General features: G+C 36.0%; 1 protein-coding gene across 24 annotated transcripts in view; it reads left to right on the top strand.

The window, feature by feature from the left end:
• Positions 1-13,259, top strand: part of CNTLN (centlein) — a 363,772-nt gene that overhangs the window by 326,616 nt on the left and 23,897 nt on the right. For all 24 annotated transcript variants that reach the window (XM_086415000.1, XM_086414981.1, XM_086414999.1 and 21 more), the window contains 3 exons: positions 149-275; positions 2,910-3,047; positions 3,889-4,074. In XM_086415000.1, the coding sequence (XP_086271126.1) occupies positions 149-275; positions 2,910-3,047; positions 3,889-4,074 (451 nt within the window). The remainder of the gene's footprint in view (positions 1-148; positions 276-2,909; positions 3,048-3,888; positions 4,075-13,259) is intronic.

Genomic DNA, 13,259 nt, shown 5'->3' with positions numbered 1-13,259 from the left:
ATCCCAAGCAAATATTTTATTAATTTGCAGTTAATCAGATAGCATTTAAAAATTTACGGTAGATATAATATGGGTAATATGTAAGATATTATCACTATTGAAATATTTTCTATCACTCTTGATAAGATGCCTTTTTTTCCCTTTCAAGGATGTCTCGAATGGAGAGAGATATAACCATGAAAAGACATTTGATAGAGGACTTGAAATTTCGACAGAAAGTAAATTTGGAAAGTAATGAGAGTATTAATGAAATGCTAGAAAATCTTGAAAAAAAGGTATCAATTTTTATGTTCACTGACACTAAAAAAAACAGATCACTTCCCTTTGTCTTTACTTTCTTAAATTCAATATTCAATCTTAACAAAATGTATAGTAAATATTCATAAAATATACCTGTGTTGTTACATAATTACATCATTTGCTCTGAAAGTACATTTTTTGTTTTAAAATTCAAGACAAAATCCTACACATATTATAGCCATTCATTTGTTTTATATTGTACATATACCATGAGAAGTTCATTTTAATTTTAAAAAATTTGTAATATTTTTGAGATTCAAAATCTATTATGTTCAGCATTTTCTTTAAAACTACTATTTATAATGATAGAATTAAGAATGTGTTTTAAATGAAAAAATATGCTAATAACTATCAGTTCTTCAAAAAGTGTACTCACCACAATTGATTTAAAGTATTTCCTTGTACACGTTTAATTCAGTGTACTTAAGAAAAGAGTCATATTTAAAATAGTTGTACACTATCTGACCCCAAAGTAAAATCAGCAGTTTGCTGACTAAGAGATATTTTTTGTTTAAAAAATTTTAAAAGCTGCTATTTACAGAAATCATAAAGCAGCTTGTGCTTTGGCATTCACAAAATGTCATCCACTCCAGAGAGAACATCTCCCTTATTTTCCTTGTTGGAGATAAAAAAATGTAAGTAATGCTCAAATGGAAGAGAGAAAATTTTACATGAGTAAGAACATGTATATAGATTTTCTTTATCTTTCTCCTCCACATACCCACACAAATTATAATTACTTCATATAGGTTTTTTTCAATGCTGTCTTTTAAATTTTATTCATTTTAACTTCAATAATCATTTGAAGTATACAATGTTTGTATAAGAATTCATTTATCTTTAATAGTATTAAACTGAAAAAATGTTTTCTTCTGCTGTTTTTTAGCATTTTTTTAAACATGTATTTATTTTTAATTAAAGGATAATTGCTTTACAATATTGGTTTGGTTTCTGCCATGCCTTAACATGAATTAGCCATAGGTGTCCATATGTCTACTCCCTTTTGAACCTTCCTCCCAGCTCCCACGCTTTCCCGCCCCTCTAGGTTGTTACAGAGCCCCAGTTTGAGTTCCCTGAGTCATACAGCAAATTTCCACTAGCTATCTGTTTTACATATGGTGGGGTATATGCTTCCATGCAACTCTCTCCATTCATCCCACTCTCTCCTTTCTCCTCCTGGCCCATGTCCGTAAGTCTGTCCTCCATGTCTGCATCTCCATTGCTGCCCTGCAAATAGGTTCATCAGTACCATCTTTCTAGATTCCATGTATATATGTTAATATACTATTTATTTTTCTATTTCTCACTTAACTTCACTCTGTATAATGGGCTTTAGGTTCATCCACCGTATTATAACTGACTCAAATGCATTTCTTTTTATGGCTGAGTAGTATTCCATTGCATATATTACCACAGCTTCTTTATCCGTTCATCTGTGAATGGACATCTAGGTTGCTTCCATATCCTAGCTATTGTAAATAGTGCTGCAGTAAACACTGAGGTATATGGATCTTTTTCAGTTTTGGTTTCCTCAGTGTGTGCGCCTAGAAGTGGTATTGCTGGGTCATATGGTAGTTTATTCCTAGTCTTTTAAGGAATCTCCATACTATCTTCCATAGTGACTGTATCAATTTATATTCCCAACGACAGTGAAAGAGTGTTCCCTTTTCTCCAAACCCTCTCCAGCACTTACTGTTTCTGAAGTTTTTGATGATGGCCATTCTGACCAGTGTGAGGTGATATCTCATTGTAGTTTTGATTTACATTTCTCTAATAATGAGTCATGTTGAGAATCATTTCATATATTTATTAGCTATTGGTATGTCTCCTTTGGAGTCTTCTGCTATACTTTGAAATGCACAATAAATATGTTGTATTACTTATTTAATTTTATCCTAAAAAGTACATGTTATATTGGAGAATACAAATTGAAGTTTTCTATGACTTGGCTTATTAAAGAATCAAAACCAACCATCTCTTGCTTGAGAAAGTTCAGGTTAGTAATTAAAGGAAACGTAATTAAAAATAATCTTGTATTATTAGGTAGAAGTCTACACATAGCAATATTCATGCTTTTTGCGCAGTTTTGGGTGCTGTTATGACTTATGTATTGTTAGTCTCACTCACTACTGATTTCAGTAAGGTTAGTTAGTGCTCGCAGTGCTGTATGAGTTACACAAATCTTATACTTGAATTTGATATCACTTATGAGAAAATAAATGAAATGACTTATTCATGCATTCATTTAGTTTCTGTTAAAACAAATACAGTGTAGAACTTGACTGCCTTTACCAATAATATTTACCTTTGTGCTTTTAAAATTTTTTTATTTATTTTTTAATTGAAGGATAATTGCTTTACAGAATTCTGTTGTTTTCTGTCAAAAACCTTAACATGAATCAGCCATAGGTAACATATATATATCCTCTCCCTTTTGAACCTACCTCCCATCTCCCTCCCCCTCCTACCCCTCTAGGTTGATACAGAGCCCCTGTTTGAGTTTCCTGAGACACACAGCAAATTCCCATTGGCTATCTATTTTACATATGGTAATGTAAGTTTCCATGTTACTCTCCCCATACATCTCCACCTTTGTGCATTTATTGTAGGTGAAGACATTAACTGAGGAGTGTTCCAACAAGAAAGTATCAATTGATTCACTAAAGCAAAGACTTAACGTTGCTGTTAAAGAGAAGTCTCAGTATGAAGAGATGTATCAGCAAACTAAAGAGGAGTTAGAAAAAAAGGTATGGTTTAGGACATTTTAGTTTAGAGGTGGACTGTAACAATCTCTTTTTTATTTTTATTTCTATTTCTCCCCAAAACTATGAGTTACTTAAAAGTTTCAGATAACTGCAAAGAACATTTATATCTCTACATAAACACTAAGAATTTGTTTATTATTAAAGGTAATGCTGTATTAGAGAAGCAGATTTTGTTTATCTTGATGATTTATAATAAATGAAAACTGTTGTTAAGAACTGGTATTTATACAAGTAGATATAAAGTTTTAGGTCCACCTAAACTTTTAATCTGGAGAAGGCAATGGCACCCCACTCCACTACTCTTGCCTGGAAAATCCTATGGATGGAGGAGCCTGGTAGGCTTCAGTCCATCGGGTTGCTAAGAGTCGGACACGACTGAGTGACTTCACTTTCACTTTTCACTTTCATGCATTGGAGAAGGGAATGGCAACCCACTACAGTGTTCTTGCCTGGAGAATCCCAGGGATGGGGAAGCCTGGTGGGCTGCCGGCTATGGGGTCGCACAGAGTCGGACACGACTGAAGTGACTTAGTAGCAAACTTATAAACTAATTAAATACTTCCATTTGATATATGAAATCTTTTAGTCCAAAATACCTTCCATGTCTTTAATGATTTATAATTTTTAAAAGAATAAATTGATTTTGATGATAAATATGTGATAATATGTGCTCAAGATAGTCATTGAAAATAAAGTTTTACTCAAATGAAAATAAATACAAGATATAAAGAGAGTAATGAAACCCTTTCTTTATCTTACATCTCTAACTTCCAAATCTGTTTAAAAAATATATTTTTATTCTATGATTACTGGTCTTTTGCAGGATGTCAAGCTTACTTTCCTCCTGTCAAAAATAAATGAGACTGAATCTGCCATGGCAGAGATTGAAACAGCAGCATCTAAGCATCTTCAAGGATTAGCAATGCAAAGTGAGCAGGCCCTAGAAGGTGCACAGAAGAAATTGCTACTAGCCAGTGAGAAAGTAGAAGAGTTCACCATATTTGTGAAGGTTTGAATTCTTTACTAACTGGTGCTTTAATTCAGGCACAGTGGGCAGTGGCCTATTTCAGATGATCTGGGGTGTTCTTGAAGTTCCTTTCTGCTTTCTTTCCCAAACCACAAAGCATCTTCCCGTACCCTACCCACCACACTATTCAAATTTTCTCTATGAAAGATTCATTTTCATAGCTTGAGTTTAAAAATGTCCACTATGTTTTTAATATTCTTTTTCCAGTGTCAATTTAGTTATGGAATTGTGGTAATCACATAAGCAAGACAGGTTTTAAGACCAAAAAATTGAGTTCTTTCCATTCCACTTCCTTTTAAAAATCACACAAGCAAGAACAACCAGAAGCTTGATCCATGATCATTGACGTTAAGAGACATTGCACCTGGGCCCCATAACTTATCAGGCATGGAATGGGTAAAGGAATGGTAAATGATCTGGCAGGACAAAATGAAGACAAACTAGAGTATCTACAAAGGGTGTACCATCTAGAAATTATCTGACCACTGAATAATTCCAGAAAGACTTAGGCATTGGCTGTACAAGGAACTGGCACCCTACTCCAGTACTTTTGCCTGGAAAATCCCATGGACAGAGGAGCCTGGTTGGCTGCGGTCCATGGGGTCGCTAAGAGTCAGACAGGACTGAGCGACTTCCCTTTCACTTTTCACTTTCATGCATTGGAGAAGGAAATGGCAACCCACTCCAGTGTTCTTGCCTGGAGAATCCCAGGGACGGGGGAGCCTGGTGGGCTGCCGTCTATGGGGTTGCACAGAGTCGGACACGACTGAACCGACTTAGCAGCAGCAGCAGTACAAGGAACCACCAAAGCTAAGGGTGGTGGGGGAAGGGAGAATACCAGGTTTTGTTTCAAAGTCTTTATAAGGAGTGTTTAGACCTCTGGTCTGTACTTCTGCCCCCACGTGGTCAGCCAGTATTCCTCCCTTAACTATTCTGGGAAAATGTAGGCGGAACAGTTCGGTTTCAGAGATAACAAGGCACTGAGGCCTGGGAACCTGGGGATTGCTCCTCTCTTTTTAATGCCACTATGAGTTGTTTCGGAGAAGGCGATGGCACCGCACTCCAGTACTCCTGCCTGGAAAATCCTGTGGACGGAAGAGCCTGGTAGGCTGCAGTCCATGGGGTCACTGAGGGTCGGACACGACTGAGCGACTTCACTTTCACTTTTCACTTTCATGCATTGGAGATGGAAATGGCAACCCACTCCAGTGTTCTTGCCAGGAGAATCCCAGGGACGGGGGAGCCTGGTGGGCTGCCGTCTATGGGATCGCACGTAGTCTGACCCGACTGAAGTGACTTAGCAGCAGCAGCAGCATGAGTTGTTTACACTCCTGTTTAGTGCCTTTATTCTGCCCTGTATTGTAGCTAGCAAACAAGTCTTTTGCCATTATGCTGTCTCCTTTGTTGGAGATGCAAATTTGACCCCTGAGTTGGGATGATCCCCTGGAGAAGGAAATGGCAACCCCCTCCAGTATTCTTGCCTGGGAAATCCCATGGAAACAGGACTAGGGCCTGTTGGGCCACAGTTCACTGGGTCACGAAGAGTCAGACACGACTTAGCAACAAAACAACAAAAACAACTGGCACATAATAGAGCTCGCTAAATTCTTGAGAAACTGACTTTATATCTGCTTCAGGAATAGTACTGGGCACGTAATCACTGCTCAGATTGAAACCTCTGTGAAGGCAAGAGCTATGCACGCTCCTAATGAGCATACTTAAAGAATGTTGAGCATAGTCAGAGAATGTACATAGTTCCTACATGGAACATTATGATCAATGGGACTCATTCTGTGCAGAACTTAATAGGGTAACAGGTACACAAAATACACAGTATTACTATTATTAGTAGTATTAATAGTAATAATGTTTGTTCTGGCCCTGCTGTGGAATCTGTGTTCCTTTTAGTTTTTTGTTTTTTTTTTTCATTTATGCATAGGGCACAACTAGATTATAGCAGAGGTGGGGTGGCCATCTGTTCTAGATCTAGTCTTGAATATGGAATTTTACCCTGGAGTAAAATCAAGTGCTTTGAGCATCTGGGTTGGATGTATGTGGCAGAGTTGAAGCTTTGAATTCTCCTAATAACTGAATAAAACACACAAGGGAAATTTCTAGAAGTATTTGCTCAGTTTGACTGAGGCCTGATAATGGGCTTGTTAACGTGCTTGTATGTGAGAATCATATGGTCAGTTCCATCTTCTCAGTGGCTTTTGTTAGCTGATAAATAAATACCAGCCAAAGAACAACATTTATGCAGAAGCTTAAATCATTTAATTATCAATATGTACTTGCTTGTTAAGATTTAGTAAGATGATTAGGGCATATAAATTTCTTGATTCTTTAGTAAGAATATTTTTAAAGCATTATAATTTTATTTTTAATGTGTACAGTTACTAACACTTTGGTACTGATCTACTCTTATTATGATTTTTCAACTTTATTAGATATGACATTTTATAAGATTAAGATATACAATATGATGACTTGATACATGTATATATTATGAAAAGTTTACTACAATAGGTTAGTTAACACATCCTTAACCTCACATAATTGCCATTTTGTAGTTATTGTTATGGGAAGGACATTTAAAATCTAGTCATGGCAAATTCCAAGTATACAGTTGAGTATTGTTAACTATAATCACTATGTTATACATTAAATCCCTGGAACTTATTCTTCTTATGATTGGAAGTTTGTACCATTTGACCAACATCTCATTTCCTCCTCCCCTCAGCTCCTGGCAACCACTTTTATACTCTCTATTTCTGAGTTTTCCTTTTTAAAATTCCATATATATAAGCGATATCATCCAGTATTTGTATTGTTCTGTCTGGTTTATTTCACTTAGCATAGTACTCTTGGGCTATCCATGTTGTCAGAAATGTCTGGATTTCCTTTTTTATGGCTGAGTCATCATATTCCATTGTGTATGTGTTTAATCACACACACACATATTTACTACATTTTCTTACTCATTAATATATTGATGGACACAAGTTGTTTCCATGTGTTGATTAGTGCAAATAATGCTGCAGTGACCATGAGAGTGCATGTATCTCTTTGAGGTTCTGTTTTTGTTTCCTCTTAATATGTACTCAGAAGTTGGATTGCTGGTAGTTGTTATTTTTAATTTTCCGAGGAACCTCTACACTGTTTTCTGTAGTGGCTGTACCAATTTACAGTCTCACCCACAGTGCACAGTGTTTCCCTTTTCTCAACATCTTGCCAGCATTTGTTCTCTCTTATCTATTTGATAATAGCCATTCCAACAGGCATGAGCCGATACCTTGTGGTTTTGATTTGCATTTCTCTGATGATCAGTAAGGTTGAGCGCCTTCTCATGAACTTGCTGGCCATTGTTTGTGTTCTTTGGAAAAGTATTTGTTCAGATTCTATTTCCATTTCTACATTGGATGTTTTGGTTTTGTTATCAAGTTGTATGCTACTACTGCTGCTGCTACTGCTAAGTCGCTTCAGTTGTGTCTGATTCTGTGCGACCCCATAGACGGAAGCTCACCAGGCTCCCCCATCCCTGGGATTCTCCAGGCAAGAACACTGGAGCGTATTGCCATTTCCTTCTCCAATGCAGGAAAGTGAAAAGTGAAAGTGAAGTCACTCAGTCGTGACCAACTCATATCGACCCCATGGACTGCAGCCTACCAGGCTCCTCCGTCCATGGGATTTTTCCAGACAAGAGTACTGGAGTGGGTTGCCATTGCCTTCTCTGATCAACTTGTATGAGTTTTATGTATACTTTAAAGTTAGGAAGTATGATGCCTCCAGCTTTGCGCTTTCCTAAGATTGCTTTGGCTAGTCAGTCATTTGTAGTTTCATCCAAATTTAGGGGATTTTTTTTTCTATTTTTCTGAAAAAAAATGGCATTGGAACTTTGATAGAGGTCTTATTGAACCTCTCGATGTCTTTAGGTAGAATGAACATTTTAAGAATATCCACTCTTTCAATCAATAAGCGCAGGATATCATTTCATTTATTTATGTCTTCTTTAGTTTCTTTCATCAGTGTCTTAGAGTTTTGGGAGTATAGATCTTTCACTTCCTTAGTTAAATTTATCCCTAAAATTTTATTGTTGGGTGCTACTGTAAGTGGGATTGTTTTATTCCTTTTTCACATGTTTTATTGTTAGTGTATAGAGACACAACAAATTAATTTTTATCTGTGACTTTGTATCCTACAACTTTACTGAATTTGTTGATTAATTGTAACAGCTTTTTTGGATGGAGTTGTTAGGATTTTCTACATCCTACATAAAAGATCATGTCATGAGAAAAAAGAGACAGTGCTACTTCTTTCTTTCTGATTTGGATGCTTTTTATTTCTTTTTACTGCCTAATTGCTCCAGCTAGGACTTCCAGTTCTGTGTTGAAGAGAAGTGGTGAGGATGGTCACCTTTCTCTTGTTTCTGATCTTGGATGGAAAGCTTTCAGCTTTTCATTGTTGAGTGTGATGTTAGTTTGGTTTTGTATTATATGGCTTTTGTTATGTACAATGTGTTCCTTCTATACTCAGTTTGTGGGGAGTTTATCATGAAAGAATGTTAAATTTTGTCCAGTACTTTTTTTGCATTTATTGAGATGATTGTATGATTTTTATCTTCATTCTTTTAATGTAGTATATTACATTTATTGATTTGTGTATGTTGACTTATTCTTGCATTCCAGGGATAAATCCCACTTGACCATGGTGTGTGGTCCTTTTAATGTGTTGTTAAATTCAGTTTGTTAGTATTTTGTTCAGAGGTTTTACATCTATATTCATCAGGGGTATTGGCCTATGGGTTTCTTTTCTTGTACTGTCCTTATCTGTCTTTGGTATCAGGTTAATGCTGACCTCTTAAAATGAGTTTGAAAGTGGTCTTTCCTTTTACATTCTTTGGAAGAGCTTTAGAAGAATTGACATTATTTTGTTTTAGGTAGAATTCACCAGTGAAGCCATCAGGTCATGGGCTTTTCTTTATTGGAAAGTGTTTGATTGCTGATTCAATCGCCTTACTCATTGATCTGTTCAGTTTTTCTGTTACTTTGTGATTCAGTCTTGGTAGATTGTATATTCTAGGAATTTATCCATTTCTTCTAGGTTGTCCAATTTGTTGGCATATAATTGTTCATAGTATCCTCTTATGATTCTTTGTATTTCTGTAATGTCAGTTGTAATATCTTCTCTTTCGTTTCTAATTTTCTCTTTTAAAATTTATTTGTTTTAATGGAATGATAGTTACTTTACAGAATTTTGTTGTTTTCTATCAAACCTCAACATGAATCAGCCATAGGTATACATATATCCCCTCCCTTTTGAGCCTTCCTCCCATCTTCCTCCCCATCCCACCTCTCTATACTAATTTTCTTAATTTGAGTACTCTCTTTTTCTTGGTAAATGTAGATAGAAATTTATCCATGTAGATAGAAATTTAGATAGAATTTAGATCATTAGAGGCCAGAGGCAGACCATTGGCAAGAGGTCCTCAGTTGAAGAGGTTAGCTCCAAATGTAGGTAGAAATTTAGTTTGTCTCTTAAAAACTAGTTCTTAGTTTCACTGATCTTTTCTGTTCTCTTTTTGTCTCTATTTATTTCCACTCTGCTCTTTGTTATTTCCTTCCTCTACTAACTTTGGGTTTACTTTGTTCTTTTTCTAATTCATTGAATTACAAAGTTAGATTTTTTTGAGTTTTGTTTGTTTGTTTGTTTTTGCTTAATGGTCCCACATGACAGTGGAGGCCAGTGACAGGAGTTGGGTGTTGGTGTACAGGTGCTCAGGTGGAGGGGCTCACTGCAGCTAAACCCAGCAGTGCAAGCCAGAGAGAGGAGACAAGGCCAGGTCTGGGCCCACACACAGCCGTGGGGGCCTTCGCGGTTGACATACAGTCCTGTGGCCATAGAGTCTCACCACAGGCACTCGCAGATCATTAGAGGCCAGTGGCAGACCGTTGGCAGTTGAAGAGGTTAGCTCCAAATGCATGCACATCTGTCACTGCAGGGGTGTAGGCTGGCATCTTGCACTTGTGCAGTGCAAAGGCTAAGCTGGCTTCCAGTGCAGATTGCAGGGTCCAGTTAGGGTCAGGGAGGGACTGTCAGGTGGCATTTGTGACAGTGGAATCCTGTGGGGGGAAGTACAGTGTTGAAATCTGCAGGGGGTCCGTGACAGCCATCCTAGGCATTGGTTTCTTCAGTGGTGAAATCTGTTGGGATCCTACACAGAGTTGGTTACCGTGAACCACAGCTGCTTCTGCTGTGTAGCTGATATTGGGAGCCCCGGCTGTTCTTTATTTTTCCAGCCTGTCCCTATATGTCTTGACTTTGTCAGTCTCGGGGTAGGGTGAAGCTGAAGTGATCTTTCATGCTGTGATGTGAAAAACTGGGGAAGTTGGTTGCTCACCTCATTCTTCCTTTCCCAGTGAGGGAGCCCCTTGAACCCTGGAGTTCTCCACTGGCCCTGAGCAGTGCTGCCCTGGGGGATGGGATGATGCAGGCACAATGAAGCTGTCCTTCCTTTTCTTTGTATGGAGTTATTCTCTCTTTTTTTGCTTCATGGTGTTGCTGAAATTTCTTAAGTGGACTCCTGAGCCCTTCCAGAGCTATTTTAGTTTGTGAATGTCTAATTGTTGATATTTGTGGGGGGATGGAGGCTGGTACCACTTTGGTGATGTGACTTCTCAATTATGATATTTAAAATCCAATTTGAATTAACTCTTTCAGTCCTATCATTATATTAAAAGGGTAAATTATAGCATTTTTGAAGAAAAGCTTTTAATAAAAATACATTGAGTGAAATTTAAAATATGTAAGTTATATCTTAATAAAAATGATTTAAGCTGTTAGAAAAGACATTTCTCCAAGAAACTATGATTGTAGGGGTGACTCGATGGTGCTTGAAGAGCCAATTATAACCTTCATCACAGTAATCTAAAATCCTACTGAAAATCTAATCACTTCATTATGATTCAATGAAACTCAAAAATTTTTATAGTTAGCTAACACAGATCAAGACTCCTTAATAAAGACTGGAAAGCTAGATCTAATAAGACTGGAATGAAATAACTTGTTTCACTCTAACACTATTGCTGACTGCTTACAATAAATCATATTGAAATGTTGAAAAATATAGTGACTTTAAGTTGGGATATACATCTAAGAAAGTACTCTTATTTTGAAAATATGATCAAATATTGAGATAATTCCTAGCTCATGATATTTCAAGAAGTTTAAGGAGGCTGACATAAACTTTTATAAATTCATTTAATATTTGTTGAATGCTTATTTTGTATGGTACAGTGTTTTTACTTACCTTGACCAGTGATAGCCAAGGACCATTGTTCAACTGATGCAAATAGAGTAAAACATTTTTAAGCTTCTAATGTTTTTAACATTGGAGTATTTAAAGACTTTTGCACAATTTGGAAGTGCTTAGAGAAGAGCTGAGCAGATTTTAAACTGGTAAGAGAAAGCAATTTTGCAATGGATGGAAGGGAAGTAAAAATACAATCCAGATGGAAGTAACACCCAGAGCTGAAAACAGGCAGAGCACCAGCATAGAAACAAAGGCAAGTGTGATCATATGAAAACAAAATCTTAACCTGGATATAAGTGGGGGAAGTAAAATTTCAATGAACTTAGTGCAGTGAGACTCTACTATGTATCTGAAAGGTATAGTTTGGAAGGGAGGAAGAATATTTGAGCATCATGAAGTATATTTCAGCAAAATAACATTTTTTAATAATACAGACATTTTCCCCAAATATACCCATGTTGCTCTCAGCCAGCTAATGGCAACATTGCTATGAGGCTTCCATGATTAGTCTTGTTGCTACTTCTAAGACTTTTTACTACATGTCACCTCATTTATCCCTCTTTAACCATACTGACTTTCTTGCTGTTCTTTGAATACTGCAAGCCATGTTTTTTTTTTTTTAATGATTTTTTTATTTTATTTTTTTAAATTTTATTTTATTTTTAAACTTTACATAATTGTATTAGTTTTGCTAAATATCAAAATGAATCCGCCACAGGCATACATGTGTTCCCCAAGCCATGTTTTTTTTCTTCAAAGTCTTTGCTCTTTCCTCTGTATATTATTGATAAAATAGCTTACCTCTTCACTTCTTCAGGTCTTTCTGCCCAGATGGGACTCTTGTCAATCTTTAGAACATAAGAAACAATGGAAAACAAAGACTCCTACAATTAAATCTAAATAACTTGATGTTAGTGATTATAGTACCAGAAGTTGTGAGGGGGTGATTGTAAGGGATGTTTCTTTTTTGTTCTGGTGGAACATACAGAGGATGAGAAACTCTAGATATTGATTCAGAATATAATATTGATTTTATTATATTAAATTAATCAAGTTTACTTAAATAATTTTAAATATATGTTCAGGAGTTTTAAAGTTGACCACAAGAATAGGAATCAAGCATTTAATTTTCAAAGAATTAGAGGAAATTTAAAAAATTTAAAATCTCCATCAATTCAATACAAACCAGGAAGAAGAATGCGAGGAAGAGAGGAAGGAAAGATAGAACAAAGGAGAGGAACAGTTAATAAGAAGCATGGTAAATAAAAAGGATAAGGATGATCCAAACATACCAATAGTCATAGTATATATAATGAAGTTGAAATGTATTTAAAAAAAAGAAAAAAAAAAACAGAGACTATGAGATTCTGAAAAATATGCACCTAAAACATGATACCAAAAGCCAAAAAAAAATATTAAGAATAAAATTATGATATCCTGCAGTTAGCCTGGGAGAATCAATTTTGCTTATCTCTTCCCAGCATCTCGTTCATGTTATTTGTTTGAAATCAATCATGTGTAAGTACCTAACACCATAGAAATTGGCAAACATTACAAATCATACCCATCCCCTGCAAGAGCTTGATTACCAGCACACAATTGAATATATTCCAGCTAAATGCTAAAAGAAAAGAAGATACAGCAATATTATTTGGAGACAAATTAAGGGAAAAAAATTAATAAGGGTAAAGCAAGCAATTTCATATTGATAAAAATGCATAATTTGTAAAGAAGATATAAAATTCATGAATTTTTATGTACCTGGCAACATTAAGCAAAATTTGGTGAAACTACAAATGGAAATCAAAGAATCCACAAATCCACAAAGGTATTTACTGTTTTCTAGTGTATTTAATCT

The sequence above is a fragment of the Bos grunniens genome, chromosome 8 (assembly GCF_055505025.1).
Source record: "Bos grunniens cultivar Pamir isolate PY7600 chromosome 8, Bosgru_T2T1.0, whole genome shotgun sequence".
NCBI lineage: Eukaryota > Metazoa > Chordata > Mammalia > Artiodactyla > Bovidae > Bos > Bos grunniens.
This window is presented reverse-complemented; position numbering and strand designations above follow the sequence as displayed.